The sequence below is a fragment of the Mauremys mutica genome, chromosome 1, assembly GCF_020497125.1.
Source record: "Mauremys mutica isolate MM-2020 ecotype Southern chromosome 1, ASM2049712v1, whole genome shotgun sequence".
Classification (NCBI taxonomy): domain Eukaryota; kingdom Metazoa; phylum Chordata; order Testudines; family Geoemydidae; genus Mauremys; species Mauremys mutica.
The window spans coordinates 27,623,445-27,640,401 of NC_059072.1; the positions used below are offsets into that span (position 1 = coordinate 27,623,445).

A 16,957-nucleotide genomic window follows, 5' to 3' on the forward strand; every position below is an offset into this window, starting at 1 on the left:
GCCGCAGAAATTCGGCAGCATTTCGGCAGATGCTCCACCGCCGCCATGGTCCTTCGTCTGGCACCCGCCAGACGAAAAGGTTGGGGACCACTGCTATAAATAGATGGGCTGGCAGTTTACTGACAGCACAGTAAGTGACCAGATGTATGATCAGATCAAGAATTGAACGTGGTCCTCTTTTGCTTGACTGGAAGCAGATGTACAAACTGGCAAGTCACTGCACTCAGCCCTTAGGAGAAGGGTGTATGAATTCTGTTGCTTTACAGTAGTCCTCCTGGCTGATTTGGAGATAGTAGTGACAGTTTCAGACGGAACAGCATCCAATTCTTCTAAACAGGAATGGTGGTCATCAAAATGTAGAGCATTAAGGTTTGAAGTGAAATAAAGTTGGTTAAAAAAAATGGTATCTTTGGAGCTTAAAGAACTCCTCCATCCCATGAAAAGCCTGGTATTTGGAATATTTTTGTAAGAATAACACTGGTCTACAATTTTTGAGAAGTCGTCTGCTTCAGAGATAAAATGTGGTATTTATTATGTATTTTGATGTGCTGAATTCAAATATGACAATTAAAACAACTGATTGGCTACTGTTTCTAAGATATTTAAGTTTTTACATTTTATGTCTATGTATATTGTGTAGATAGTAGAGTTTTAATCATAAATTGTAAACCTAGGTCTTTTCATGTGTTTATGGTTGCTTTACATGATAATATTTCAGCTGTCCTGTTTATGTAACACTTTAAAAATCAGCAAAAGGGTTATATAACTAAAATTTATTATGAAACAAAAGGCAAAAAACTATTATGTACATAGTTTAGTCCTATTCAGTGTCTACTCGGCGCTTCTTGGCTTGTCTCTTGTATTCATTAAATGGAGCATCTCTTGTCACTGTCCAGCAATAGTCTGCAAGCATTGATGGGCTCCATTTGCCCTGATAGCGTTTCTCCATTGTTGCAATGTCCTGGTGAAATTGCTCGCCGTGCTCATCGCAAACTGTTTCACAGTTCGGTGGAAAAAAAATCTAGATGAGAGTGCAAAAATGTATCTTTAGTGACATGTTGCAACCAAGGCTTTTGTATGCCTTGAGGAGGTTTTCCACCAACAACCTGTAGTTGTCTGCCTTGTTGTTTCCGAGAAAATATATTGCCTCTAATTGGAAGGCTTTCCATGCCGTCTTTTCCTTGCCACGCAGTGCATGGTCAAATGCATCATCTCGAAGAAGTTCACGAATCTGAGGACCAACAAAGACACCTTCCTTTATCTTAGCTTCACTTAACCTTGGAAATTTTCCACGGAGGTACTTGAAAGCTGCTTGTGTTTTGTCAATGGCCTTGACAAAGTTCTTTATCAGACCCAGCTTGATGTTTAAGGGTGGTAACAAAATCTTCCTTGATTCAACAAGTGGTGGATGCTGAACACTTTTCCTCCCAGGCTCCAATGACTGTCGGAGTGGCCAATCTTTCTTGATGTAGTGGGAATCTCTTGCACGACTATCCCATTCGCAGAGAAAACAGCAGTACTTTGTGTATCCAGTCTGCAGACCAAGCAAGAGAGCAACAACCTTCAAATCGCCACAAAGCTGCCACTGATGTTGGTCATAGTTTATGAACCTCAAAAGTTGTTTCATGTTGTCATAGGTTTCCTTCATATGGACTGCATGACCAACTAGAATTGATGGCAAAACATTGCCATTATGCAGTAAAATAGCTTTACGACTTGTCTTCGATGAATCAATGAACAGTCTCCACTCATCTGGATCGTGAACGATGTTGAGGGCTGCCATCACACCATCGATGTTGTTGCAGGCTACAAGATCACCTTCCATGAGGAAGAATGGGACAAGATCATTTTGCCGGTCACGGAACATGGAAACCCTAACATCACCTGCCAGGAGATTCCACTGCTGTAGTCTGGAGCCCAACAGCTCTGCTTTACTCTTGGGTAGTTCCAAATCCCTGATAAGGTCATTCAGTTCACCTTGTGTTATGAGGTGTGGTTCAGAGGAGGAGGATGGGAGAAAATGTGGGTCCTGTGACATTGATGGTTCAGGACCAGAAGTTTCATCCTCTTCCTCTTCCTCCTCTGACTCAAGTTAGAATGATTCTGGTGCATCAAGAACCGGCAGTCCTTCTCCGTGGGGTACTGGGCGTATAGCTGATGGAATGTTTGGATAATGCACAGTCCACTTTTTCTTCTTTGACACACCTATCCCAACTGGAGGCACCATGCAGAAGTAACAATTGCTGGTATGATCTGTTGGCTCTCTCCAAATCATTGGCACTGCAAAAGGCATAGATTTCCTTTTCCTGTTCAACCACTGGTGAAGATTTGTTGCACAAGTGTTGCAGCATATGTGTGGGGCCCACCTCTTGTCCTGATCTCCAATTTTGCAGCCAAAATAAAGGTGATAGGCTTTCTTAACCATAGTGGTTATACTGCGCTTTTGTGATGCAAAAGTCACTTCACCACAAACATAGCAGAAGTTATCTGCACTGTTCACACAAGTACGAGGCATCTCTGCTCACTTTGGCTAAACAGAAATGTGTCCCTTTGCAAAATCAAACACTGACAAATAAGAGAGCACGACACTGTATGATTTCTAGAGCTGATATAGGGCAATTTGTTCAGCAGAGTGATGTAAGCTTCGTTATGATTGCATCATCCATGACTTCTAGGAATAACATGATGCAATTCATATCATGTATGATGCAATACCAGCTTCAGATTGCATCATTCATTGTTTTGCCTAAAAAGCAAGTACTGTCCAAACCCAGTCATAGATTTATTCATAGATCCAGTCAAAGATGTATTTTAGTCATTTCTGGTTTAAATTGAGATCCCTTCCCTTTATAACTCACTTATCCTCCGCTATTCCCAAGTCAAGGGTCGTATATACTTACCCAATAGCATAACTTGAAAACTAGAGCCAATCAACAATTTTAAGCATCATTTTCGTTCTCAGTGACCCAGAATTAGTAAAGTTTGACTACATTTATTTCAGAAGCATTTTGGCTGTAGAGCAGTGAAGTGTGGCATTTACTAAGCTACACAAAAACTGGTTTGGGTTTTTAAATAAAACTTCATAATTTTACTGTACAACTGGTAGAATTAGAGCAAGGTTGACAGCAACCAAAACACACCTTCAACAATTACAAGACTTTACTCTGGCCTTATCCAAATTCAAAGAATATTTTTTAGAAATTCTTTGGTGTATGGAATGCTTTGACAAAATTATGCAGCTATGTGATGTAACATGCATAACGCTAAGAACAGGAGTTCTCATGGGGCAATAGATCTGCACTTTTTTGATTGCTCCCAGTTCACATTAATGTTTTTTGTTCAACATTTACTTGTCTTTCACTTGTCTTGAATTTATCTGCATTCTCCACTAAAATAATATTTTATACTTTACCAGATTCCCAGTGATGTGGGACTTAGAGAAAAATGCCCCAAGATATAGTGCCAAGACTCCCTGCAGAAGTTGGGGCAATTGGACTAGCTGATGGGATCTAATTAGCCCATGCACATCATAAGTCAGGAAGAATAGCAGAAAAATAACGGCATGAGTAAAGTTTCTATATAGTGTACAAGGACAGGATCAGAAGAGTTTCAGTGAGTGAATGTGAGTCTCAATGGTGCAGAGAAGCTAGAGTGAAGAATCAGAGAAATAAATTCTATTCTAAGTATAGGTTATTATATCATCCCAATTACCAAAGTATTTGAAAGCCTTGCAGAGTTAAAAAATAATGTGTCTAATGTTGGTCCAAAAATGTCCTCTCCATTCCTTTGCCTAGGGGAAAGTAATAAAAATAAAAGTGATAAGCATTGCACAGACAGATAATAGTGACTTTTGTGGCCATTCTTATGCTTGGGCTACACTTAAAAATTAGATCAACATAATTACGTTGGTCAGGTGTGTGGAAAAAAAGCACTCCCTGCTCGACACAGTTATGCCAAACTAACTCCCTGTATAGATGAAGCTATGTCAACAGAAGAACGCTTCCATCAACTTATAGCTACCACCACTCAGGGAGGTGGTGCTCATACACCAACATATAAGCAGCATTTATACTACAGGGTTATGGCAACATAGCTACAGCAACATAGCAATGCCTGTATAGTCTCTCTAGTGTAGACATACCCTTGGTTCTTGCAGGAGTGAATTCCATAATCTAGGACCAGCACTAAGAAAACTCTGTCTCTACCACACAAAAGCATAAGCTTCACTCTAAAAGAAGCGTTCAAGTGGCTCCTGAGGACCAAAGTTGTCAAGGGCTATGTAGATGTTTACTATTTAACATTCAACTTTTTATACAGTGCTTAATTACACAAACCTTTGCAATAATCTGCAGGATCTTCTTGCTCCTCATCATCAGAGCCCAGAATCTCCTCTTCTGGTTCTGGTGGTGCTGGCTCTGGCAGAGGCGGAGGTGGGGGCGGAGGTGGAGGTGGTGGTGCCGATGGAGCTTTCTGTTGAGGCTCTGGCCTGAAAATGAAAAGAAAGTACATTTACTGAGAAGCTTGGTCAGGATGCTAATTGAGAGTTTAGCCACAAAATCCATCTTTCGAATTTTAGTGAAATACATCTCATTTATTTTCCCACAGTTATTCTTTATATTATCTGGTAATGCCCCAGGTATTTCCAAAACTGTATGTAGGTAAAGCTGGCAAGACGAGATATAGCTTTCACATGAAGACAGACCATTACATTGAAACAGCTCATAAAAGGTTTACAGTATCAGGAATAATTATATATATAAAAACATTACAAATTCCTAACCAATACATGAAATACTGCACATATGCTTTTAGAGTCTGAAGTACTTGGAATCAAGAAAGAATATTTCTCAAAGATGACCAACGTGGATAAGTTATACCAAGTCTCCTCTGTGACAGCAAACAAAGAAGTTTCAAGAACATATTGCAGGGACCAATCCTCCAACGGCTATTGAAATAAACTAGATGCCTCAATAGGCTTTTTTCATATCTAATTTCTATCAGTAATGTAGAAAATCACCTCAATATGGAAGGAGCGAGTAGTAGTAAATAGGAAGAAAAGACTAAGCTTCTTAGCTAGTCTTTGCTCAAAATATGCAATGGAATCAATCAATGGAAACCCACAGATTTTTACCAAATATGTTTTTTGAAATAGTGAATTGTTAAAGACATTTTGTACACTGATAAATGTTCTGGCTTCTGAAGATAAGAGATATCCTACAAGTGAGATGTCTTCTTGGTTTAGCTATTTAGAATACATTTCATATACGATAATTAGAATCATTACAATTAGTATTTTGAAGCTCGGAGTTTTGTCAGATTTTCACATCTTGGTTGTCACCAGTTATACACGTAAGAGAAAGGACATTTAGATACCTATCTGCTAAACGTTTTTTTCCTCTCTCTCAAATAGGTTGATGTTGTGGAGGCGGGGGTGTAGTCATACAAATATACAGAAAATTTTATTTGCAGAAAACGAGATCAGTAATATATCGTAGTGCTGTAGGTAAGGTTGATCTGAGCCTTCCATCATCAGCTATAACTATGCTTATTTTCACATCCATTGCAAATCCCAGCTCTCTGAAAGATCTCATTTAAGTTACCAGTGTCTCTCCATTAAAACCACAAGAATTGAGGACAGGAAAATACATTGGTGTAACATGTTAACTTTTCAACTCTGGAAATCTAAATTCAAATACTGCTCCTTGATCATAACAAAAAATTATTTAGGTGGATTTACCTCAGTCCTACATATATTCATATCACAACACATACCCCTCCACTTTTTTGCACAACATACAGTCTGTTTGGGAAAATACAACATTTGGAATAGCAAGGTACAGTTGGTCAGAAATAAGTTTCCTTCGCAATATGGGGCAGCTTGCACACCAGCTACTATGCCTTTGCTCTAAGCAATATTAGAACCTGCATGAGTATCAAATTTATCCCCCCTCCACCTCCTCCAGAAACAAACGGAAGAAGTGTAATTACGTTCTGAGTAAATTCTGAGATTTAGAAAGACAATTTTGAATATCTTTCAGCATCTTTTTTGCTAAGCTTTAGGCAGGAATTAACAATTTAAAAAAATTAAAGATTTGAATAGGAGAGAATAGTAACAGGGGAAGGAAAAATGCATGCATAAGTCATATAGCTAGAGTCCTGAGTGGATATAAAATTTGTATCTGTATCCAATCCATGATCTTCAAACATGGTCTGAGGACATAAAGCAGATATCCGCAGATTTGCAAGGCTCTACATATAGCAATTGTTTCTAAATATTTCTTTCAAGGAATTGGATTAATTTTTATTCCTTTTATTCTTCCTTTTTTGTTAGTGTCATTCATCTCTGTACTGCAATTTTTGACTGAAAGTAAAACTGAATTTGGTCTCACAAAAACATCTTCAGCCCAATCACCATCAATCTTACTACAAGATCAATTAATGCACCTGAAATCTACCATCTCCAAAAACCTGGATTTATTACATAAATGAACAGATAGCATTCAAGCCCAGCTGGATGTTGACAAAAAGCTCTAATCCATTTTTAAAAAGAATTCACAGTGTAAAGCTCCATGTCACAAACCTTGAAACTTCATCTTCTGGACATGAGGCCATTTTGGATACCGTGGTCAAGGACTGTAAACAGTTCAACATTAAGACTGATGAGCTAGAAAACAAATGCACAATCATGAACTTGCATTTGGTTGGCATACCTGAAAACAGTGAGTCAGGTAACAAGGGCATATTTCTGAATGTCTGGAATCATCATATTGGATTACATGACTTTAGAAACTATACTAACTAACTTCAGCCATGAGATTCTACATTGGATAATGTTTCAGAGAGTATGGCAATAATATCCAGGTAGAATATACTCCATCCCCCCTCACCCCTCCACCACCACCAAAGAATATTTTCACCAGACACCTATGCCAAGGGGCAAGTAGAGCAGAGTGTTGGGTGCAGAGGTAAAGTGTGTTTGGGGAAGGTGATAGGTGAGAGAAGGAGGAGAGAGGAGGAAGAGGGAAAGGGGGGAGGTATGAAGTGGGCAGTAGAGAGGAAAGGGTGTGTGGAGGAGAGACGGATCGGGGGCAGCTGTGAGGTCAGGAGTGGAGGACAGGGTTCTGGCACTATAAAATTTAGCAATACATTACTCACTAAACCCTCTCTCTGAGGGAGAGAACTGTGCAAGATGCTAAAGCTACAATAAATCTACAGTGATTTAGTAGCAAGGAACTACTGTTCTATTTCTGCACCAGATATTGACAGTACTTAAGGGAGAACTGGGAGTTATCTCAGAAATAGGACTCTAACTTTTCATTACTCATCTTGAAGTAAACACCAAGGGATATCAAGAACCTCTCTCCAAAGGCCAAAAGTAGTCCATACTTTTAGAATTTGAAAAAGCAGATATTTCTGGAGAAATAGTCTAACAAAATGAAGCTTCATTTGAGACTTTTACAACTTACTATATTTGATTTGTTTTAAGAAGAGATTTTTTTTTCTGTTGAAATCCTTGTTATATTTGCTAGCTGGGAATTCAAGGATAGGTTGTTCTTATTGACCTTTGTGTATGTTATATTAGCAAACGTTGGAACAAGGAAGGATGGAAGGAGGATTCCTGAAATAGTTTCTTGTCTGGCTATTTAGTATTTTACTTACAAGGTATAAAGTGTTGATTTAAAATTAGAGAGTTCTGTTTTGTCTATGGAGTCTGTGAGACTGGCATCTCTGGAAAGGTTAAATTTATTTGCTGCCTGAGAAGGGGATGGGGAAGGACAACACCGGGGTGATTAGTTATGAAAGCCCTTCTCCACTTTTGTGGGGTTTTTTAAACTAAACACATGCTATAGATCACATAAAAACGGTGACTATATCTAACACTTCATTTGGCTGCCTGAATTTTGGTCAAATAGTTTAATAAAAACTAGTTATGATACTTTACCAATGTTAAATTTTGTTCTCCCTCTACTACAATATTTCACAGTACTCAGCTGTGCCAGTGCTTATGAAGGAGCACTTACAGGGTTACATGTCCTCTTATTGAACAATCAGATACTATGAAAGCTACTCTTGTATCCTTCTTTGAGATGTATGAAATAAATATAAAATTAGTTATTGTTGAGATTTTATTTATAACTATAAAGACTACCAAAATGCCAATTTTTAAAAATGTTGTATTTACATTTGTTAAGTGGACTTTAAAACACCTTTGGCATTAAAGAGTCAAAATGCTAAAGTTTTAATTATAGCAAAAAGCACATATACGAACTTCAATTAATATTTTTAAAAGCAGCATTATCAAATTTTCTATGTAATGCAGTAAGATTTCTAACTAAAGATTATTTACATTATTGCGCTTTTATAACATCTCAAATATGACTCTAACACACACACACACTAAAACGTACTCACTCGTAATTTTTTCTTTCTACACGGGGCACCCTGCGCTCCATTATAACTGGATTATTCCTCCTCAAGTTTCAAAGCCTGGAGGCTCCTCTTTTTAAAAACAAAAAACAAAAAAACACTCTAGCTTAAGAATGTTCTGCCAGCAGGTGGAGCTCTTCGGAGAAATGACTCCCTTTCACTCCCCTGTCAATTGCCCAAGCTAAGATAACAAACTATCAATTCTAATTAATATAATTACAACAGATTAGATATCTCCAGGCAGGATACTTTATCTTATTTGTTTAGTATACAAAAAATTGAAATGAAGAATTACAGCAAAGTCAGATCCCAAGCTCTCAATCTCTCTGTAGGAATGCTCCAAAAGAGAAAAAGGAAACACTGAGGTATTTCCCCTGCATCTTGAATGTAATGCAAAATTTGGTGATAGCCTGCATGTGGTCTTGTAGAGCACCAGGTGCCCACTTCAGAGAAGGAAAAATTATGGATGGGTAAGTAAAATTTTCTGTCCTCTCTTGTGGGCAACTGGTGTTCCAAGATCCCTTACAACTGGGAAGAAGCCAGCAGGAAAACCAATCTTCACAAATGAGAGAGAAATTTAAAACACCAGGAAAATTTAACCAAAAGAATAAATAGCTTTTGTTTGAGAGGATTTTTTGTTTGCTAATTTTTTGCTTTTCTTCTTTCTTCCCACACCACATGAAGAGTTTTAATAAAGGAAAAGCAAAAAAGACGCCAGAACCCTTTGTCCAAAAGTCAGACAAAGACAACACAGCTACTTTAAAGTGATGGATAAGAATACACTGAACACCAGGTAACCATACAGCGAAGTTATTTGAAGGAAACATTGTTCTGCATGGGGAATGGCCACGTGTCTGAATGAGTGAGCCCTCACAGAGGGAGGGCAATCTTGTATGCACAATCTGTAGATTTTTTAAGTTATTGAATTTATCCATCTGAAAATAGTGGACGTGGATGCCTTTGTACCCTTTATGTCCCTCAACTAATCCTGAAATTGCATCCAATTTTATTTAGTTTTATGTAAACAAAATTTGAATGACCTGATCACATCTAAAGTACGTATATGATTCTCCTAGTTGTAGAAGGGCTTGGTACACACAGAATGAAAACAGACTGGCTGAAGTATAAAGAATTTTGGGGGACAGAAAATTCTGGTGCAGGCCTGAGAATCACCACTTCTGGGAACAACTGCATATAAGGATTCCAGATGAATAAATCCCCTGAATTTACTAACTCTCCTGACCAATGTAACTGCTAACAGGAAAAACATTGAATAGAAAGTTACAGGAATACTACTCCATACATTTATTAAAAGAAAGTTCAGGGATTACTTGAAGTATATGATTCTACTAGTCTCTTGACAGCATCTCTATAGACACACATCTTTAAGGAATGAAATGTGAGGCTGCTTCAAAAGAAGGACTACCAGTAGAAATACATTTTATGTTTAAAAATGTAGGTCTGAATCTCTTCCATGCAGAAAGATAGGAGGAATAATACACCAACTGATCACAGTACAGTATTTGCACTTCTTGCAGTACTTCATAATGTTGCCATGGCAACTGGCTATGATTTCTACTGCCATCACCAGCTGCCAGTATATATTGTATGTAAGTGGAAAAATCATTTAAATAATAACACAAGAATAGCCATATTGGGTCAGACCAAGGGTACATCTAGCCGAGTATCCTGTCTTCCAACAGTGGCCAATGCCAGGTGCTTCAGAGGGAATGAACAGAACAGGTAATCATCAAGTGACCCATCCTGCCGCCCATCCCCAGTTTCTGGAAAACAGAGACTAGGGACATTTATATAATATGTAATAGAAAAAACTTACTAGGCTTATGATCATTAAAATTTATTGGAGACCTGAGGCCTCATTTAACTTGCACAAAGGTTTTTCAGCTTGTTTCTGTCAAACCTCTAAATTAGCTTAACATTATTAACCTCAAAAACCATAACATTGGAAATATATATATTTATGGACCTTATTATAATCTTGTCTGTTTTATTCTGAGTCACAGAAATGGACAAGCCTTGCACTCCACTAGGGCAAAACTGAACTATTTTAGCATTAGTGAGCGAGACTACCTCTAAGCTTTATCTCAGATAAAAGCCACGAGAAGCTAAAAATATTCTTGGAATAGGAAATATCTCCCACCCCAACACACAGCACTTGCCTTATCTGGAATCTCAGTGAATTAACTGGATGACATCTTATTTTTTTTAATTTTGTTTCTTTTTCTCTCTCTTTTTTTTAAATGAATTGACTGCAGAAATCACTGCAATTAAAACAAACAAAAATGTACCTGTAATTCTTGTTCTCTGAATATACTATGAATAATAGATTGGCGCACCTAGGCTTCAGTCTCAGGACTGAGGTCTAGAAGCAAAATCAACTCAAACTTCCAAAAAGGAGGGTTAGAATGGCGTTTTTCATCATTGTCTAAAGCACTTGTGGACATTGAATGCCGTTTTAAGACTTTATATAGAGAGATACATAGATGTAATCTTGTCTCTATCAAATCTAACCATTAGAGCTCGTCAAAACATTTTAGTCAATGCTGAAACATCTCATGGACATATACTGGTTTAAAAAACATTTGCATTGTGAAGTTTTGTTGAGAAAGACTCATATTCTGATAGCCTGGTGCCTAGGTCAATGCCCTGGGAGACTCAGGTTCGAGTCCCTGCTCCGCCTGATTCAGAGTGATGTGGGATGAAGTATTCTACTCTGAATCAAGGAGAGAAGAAACTGGAATCTGCATTCCAGGCCAGTGCCCTAATTACCAGGCTATGGAGTGCAAAAGTCTCAGTCTCTTCCTCTCACCCACCCACCCAAAGGTTGCTATGAAGCAGCAGAGGAGATTACTTACTAGGGATGTAAAATCTTAAATGCATAACTGGTACATATTAGTCTTACCGGTTACATATTAGTCTAACCGGTACATATTAGTCTAACCCGCCTTAACTGTTAACCCCTGGGCACTCCAACCAGCCCGGAGTGGCCCCAGCCGCACCACCCAGAGCAGCCCCAGCCCCACCAGCCCGAGCAGCCCCAGTCCCAGCCGCACTGGCTGGATTGGCTCCAGCCATGCCGGCTGGCCAGCCCTTTAATCGGTTAACTGTTTAAATGAAATATTTTTAATCATTTAAACGGTAAAATTTTTAAACGGTATTTACATCCCTATTACTTACCTGTAACTAGAAGTTCTTCGAGATGTGTGATCCCTATTTATATTCCAAAAGTGGGTGCACATACATGCGGGGGGGGGGTCGTGGAGCTCCCTCTCGTGGTAGAGGTGCCAGGTCCAGCTGAGCGCTTCTCCCAAGGAGTTCCGCATCCCCAGAAGGTACACTGCATAGGGCATGACATTGTGGGAAAGATACCAGTTCCAGAGGCAGATGGCCCCTGAGGCAGAGCAACAGAGACATGATGCCTCCCTGTCTGTTAATGTATGCCACAGAGGTGGTATTGTCCGAGAATATCTGGATGTGCCAATCGCGGAGAAGAGGCAGGGACACATGGCAAGCTAGGCAGACCACGTGGCGATCCAAGTCGTTGATATGCATGTGCACCTCATTGGGAGCCCATGTCCCTTCTGGCCATGTAGATATGCACCACATCCAGCTAGGGTGGTATCCATGGTAAGGATGACTATAGGGACAGTAGTGGGGAATGGGAGGCTGCATAGCACGTTGCCGGGATCGATCCACCAGGTGAGGGAGGTGCAGACCGAAAGCAGGAGAGTCAGGGCCGAGTCCCGGTGGTTGATTTTGGAACTGCAGACCAAGAGGAGCCACAGTTGTAGACAGTGCATGTGGAAGCAGGTATGAGGTGTCACATGGGTGCAGGGCACCATGTGGCCAAGGAGGAAGAGACAGCAGTGTACTGTCATGCACGAGTTGTGGCACAAGGTCGCCATGAGGGCAGCAAAGCAATCCGCTGGGAGGGTCCAAGTTGCTTCAGAATCCAGGAACACCCCAATGAAATGGATCGTCTGCATCGGGAGAAGCATGGATTTTTCCTTGTTGACACAGATGCCGAGGGAGGCAAGGAGCAAGTGGAGACCAGCAACAGCTGATGTTGTTTTGGCGAGGTTGGTGCCACAGGAGCCAGTCATCCATGTAAGGGAACACGGAGAGTCCCAGACAGCAAAAGTGGGCTGCAACAATCGTGAAGACCTTGGTGAAGAGCCTTGAGGCCATGACAATGCTCAAGGGGAGTACTCTGAACTGATAATGGTTGTCTCCCAGACAGATGTGGAGGAACTTGCAGTGGGCTGGGTGGGTGTTGAAATGGAAGTATATGTCTTTCTTGCCAAGGGCTTTGAACCACATCTCCTGGAGAAGGGAGGGAATGATCGATGTGAGCGTCACCATATAGAACTTGGTTGGTGCCATGACGTGATGGAGGAGGTGATGGTGGCTGATGGGCACAGAAGCTAGGATCTGGGGCACCATCAAGCAGGCTCCTGGAACCAGGTGTAGGTGGGCTGGTATGGGGAGTAGGGGGATGGACAGAATGGCAGCTTATTGTGCCGGCAGCAGGGGGCTAGGTTATAAATCCCCAGAGACCAGAGGATCACCCTAGAGTCCTTCAGGAAGTGAAGGGCCTCATCCATTTTAGCAGAGAACAGTTTGTCCTTGTCTAAGAGGAGGTCCTGGATGGTGGACTGGACTTCCCTGGGAAAGCCTGAAGATTCCAGGAAGGCCTCTCAGAGTATAACAACACCTGTGGCCAACAAGCAGGAGGATGTATCTGCCGTACTCACTGCTGCCTGGAGACTGATCTTGTCATTAAAGCGGTCTTCCTCCACCAGGGTTTGGAGCCTGTGTTATTCATTCTGTGGGATATCCTCCAAGAATTCTGACAGCTTGGCATAATTATTGAAATCATACTTTGCCAGCAGAGCCTGGTAGTTCGAAATGCGAAACTGCAGGGCCATGGATGAGTAAAGTTTGCATTTGAGCAGATCCAGGCACTTTGCTGGAGGGGTGAAGGTAGAGCAGTGCTGACTTGCCCATTCCATTGCTGTGTGCACCACCAGCAAAGCCGGGGCAGGGTGAGAAAAAAAAGGAAATCAGCCCCTTTGGATGTCACAAAGTAGCAATGTTCTACCCTCTTAGCTGTTGGGGCACAGGACACTGGGTTGTGCCAGACCGCTCAAGGGGGTGGAGGATGGCCTCACTGATGGGCCGAGCCATGTGTGCTGGTCCTTGAAGCTGAAGGTATCCAGCAGCTGATGGGGTTGGCCCTGGACTTCCTCCAAGGGGATACTCAAAACAAGGGCCACCCTCTGCAGCAGCCCCAGTATAGGCGGTGATAATCAGGAGGCAAGAGGGTTGGGGGAATCAGGGCTTCGTCCTGATAGGAGGATGCTGCCATCAGGCCAGCTGCACCGGGTCACTTCTGGGTCCAAGTTGGATGGTTCCAGCAGAAGGGCTCAGATGAAAGGGTGCGAGGCCTATGAAGGTGGGTACGGCCAGTGATACAGATCCTATGTGGGCCATTGCTGCCATGGGGTCAGGTCCAGTGGGTACTATGGGCCCCAAGAATAGGGATACCACCGTGGTGGGACCGGGGGTAGCCCATCTGGTATGGCGGATGTGTCCAGGAGTCGGAGCTGCACCGGGATACTGGGGAGAATGATGGCTCTTCCTCTGAAAAGCCCTCTGAGTCTGAAGAGGCCCGCGGCAGGGCCATCAATGCGGGCAGTCCCGCGACCGTTGGGTGTGAATCCCAGCCCAGGAGGAGTGGCACATCTGCTGATGTAGGTGGCTATGGAGCCAAGAGGAGCAGGGATAATGGATACAGCAGGTTGAGGTGCACCTTTGGGAGCAGCGGTTCAACCCGTCCAGGTGTCCAGGACACATCCCACTGACTGCCAAAGTGTGGGAAGGGGATGCACAGAGTAGAGCATGGGAATTCCCGTTGAGGTGAAGAAGCATGCCTCGGAAGGCTGTCATGCTGCACAGCCAGCACGGGAGCCAACTGTACCAGTGCCTCTTTCTTCCTCTTTGCCTTTTTTCCTGCCACATGTGTAGTCGTAGGGAGTGACATAGTGGGTTCTGCATGTGACATCTCACCCAACCGGGCACAGCTTGGGTAGGAAACGCGGTGCATCAAAGCAGTCCAGGATGGGGACCTGCTGTGATGTCCATGGGATAACTTGCAGCTCTCCTTCTTGGCCTTCTCGTGCTTTGGGCAGGAGGGACAAAGAGGGTGGGGCGCTCACCACCGGTTCCACCAGTCCAGAACTGGAACACTACACGGGGCTGGAGTGCTTCCTCCATGAGAAATCTGCAGAGAAGCAGGAGACAAGCCTTGCAGATCCACAATAGAAAGGACCTGCAGATGTCACAACACGCTGTGAGATGCGCTCCCTCTAGGAAATAGAGGCAGCGGTTCTTAAATCCCAGGACATGAGGGCACAGTAACCTGATGACATCAGGGTGGGCCCTGAACAGGGCAACTATTGATACTAACTACAAGTTATGTACACAACTAAGAGAAACAACTGAACTAACTATATACAGTGCATGATTCTTCTCATGGAGGCTACAAGTGTGGAGAGAGAAGATTCCGACTACAATCATGCGGCAGTAAGAGGGACTAAGAGTGTATCTCCCTGTGCAGCCTCTTATAACCTCACCTGGAGCATGAAGCAATGGAAGACACTCATGCATGTCAACGGACACTGCTGCTGAAAACTTCCAGCTTTGGCGCATGCTCACCCCATTTGTAATACATATAGGGATCATCACTCAAAGAAGAATCCTCATCCTCCAGATAGTTCTACTAACAGTGAGAAAAGAGACTATGGTGGGTATGCTCACCATATTCACATGAATAATCCCACCAGCTTCAGTGCATTACTCACGTGAGTTTGGTGAAAAGGATTTGGCCCTATGGCTAATGTAGGCTATGCTAAGTATGAAAATATCAAATTGAATGTATTTAAGATACAGCTGCATAACCATGCTCTTCTCATCTCCATGGAGAACAAGGAGTTGACCACTGGAGGCTATGATGCTCTATCTGTATGATTATGACTCTCCTGAGAGTTCTAATTCATGTGCATCTGACGAAGTGGGTATTCACCCATGAAAGCTTATGCTCCAATACATTTTTTAGTCTTTACGGTGCCACAGACCCAGACCCAGACTAACACAGCTACCCCTCTGATACTTGACAGGTTAATCAAGACACCTGGGGCCAATTAAGATCCTTCTAGAAGGCAGTGGAGACAGCTAAATTGACTGGGACACCTGAAGCCAATCAAAGGCTGGCTGGAACTAGTTAAAAGCCTCCCAGCTAGTCAGTGAGGTGTCTGTGTGTGTGTGTGTCAGGAGCTATAGGAGGAAGCTGTGCTGCTGGAGGAATGAAGCAGCACAAATCCATACCAGGTGCAAGGAAGGAGGCACTGAGGTAACAGTGAAGGGGATATTGAGTGGGGGCTGCTGTGGGGAAGTGGCCCAGGGAATTGTACATGTCCTATTTCCAAAAAGTCGGCTACCATAATTGCTAATTTTAGGGTCCCTGGGCTGGAGCCTTGAGTAGAGGGTGGGCCTGGGCTCCCCCCTCCCCTCCCTGATTAATCACTGAGACTGGGAGACAACAGAGACTGTGCGAGGGAGGGTTGCTTCTCCTCACCTTCCTTGTTGGCTTATGATGAAAATGGCTCAGTAAGCTGTGACCCTTGCCTCTAGAAAGAGAAGGACTATACAGATGGTCACAGTGAGCCTCTGAGGCTAGCAAAATCCGCCAGGAAACGCAGGACCCATGGAGTCAAGGACAGAGCTTTGTCACATAGGGTGTCATTGCCAAATGTGGTAATCTAGAAAGCATCAAATTGAAAATAGGCAGAGAGACTACAGAAAATATTGAAACAGGACAAAAGTAATCATCAGTACAGCCCAGAAGCCTTAAAATTCCACCTGTGCTGAAAGAAAGTAGTGGTGGTTTGTTTGCCTGTTTGTTTACATTTTAAACAAGAACTTTGTTTGTTGATGGTGCTTACCCTGCAGGGCATGAAATGCCTTGAAGAACAAAAAGCAGTCACGAGATAAGGTAATAGGGTAATAATTGGAGACATACCAATCTCCTAGAACTGGAAGGGACCTTGAAAAGTCATTGAGTCCAGCCCCCTGCCTTCACTAGCAGGACCAATTTTTGCCCCAGATCCCTAAGTGGCCTCCTCAAGGATTGAACTCACAACCCTGGGTTTAGCAGGCCAGTGCTCAAACCACTGAGCTATCCCTTTTTCCAGTCATATGTATTTTTCCAGGATCCTCTGGTAAAGCACCAAGACTGCTGCAATGCTGCACAACATCGCAACTCAAACAGGTCATGGCATGTTAAATGAAAACAATGTGGCTTTTGTGACTTTATATCTCAAATTTAAAATGTTGGTTTGCATTTAAATTTCCTTACAAAGTTTAGACAGGATAACTTGCACTGACTTTGCTTTGCAATCATCCCCTCATCCCCAGAGCCCACACCCCCAGGCAGAGCCTTCACCCCCTC

The 16,957-nt window shown here is 42.3% G+C and overlaps 1 protein-coding gene across 12 annotated transcripts in view; it reads right to left on the minus strand.

The window, feature by feature from the left end:
* The window catches only part of SRPK2 (SRSF protein kinase 2), a 308,919-nt gene that overhangs the window by 136,249 nt on the left and 155,713 nt on the right, over positions 1 to 16,957 (minus strand). For 4 of the 12 annotated variants that reach the window (XM_045029990.1, XM_045030005.1, XM_045030015.1 and 1 more), the window contains one exon: positions 4,335 to 4,486. In XM_045029990.1, the coding sequence (XP_044885925.1) occupies positions 4,335 to 4,486 (152 nt within the window). The other 8 variants (XM_045029927.1, XM_045029936.1, XM_045029982.1 and 5 more) reach the window with 6 other exon arrangements.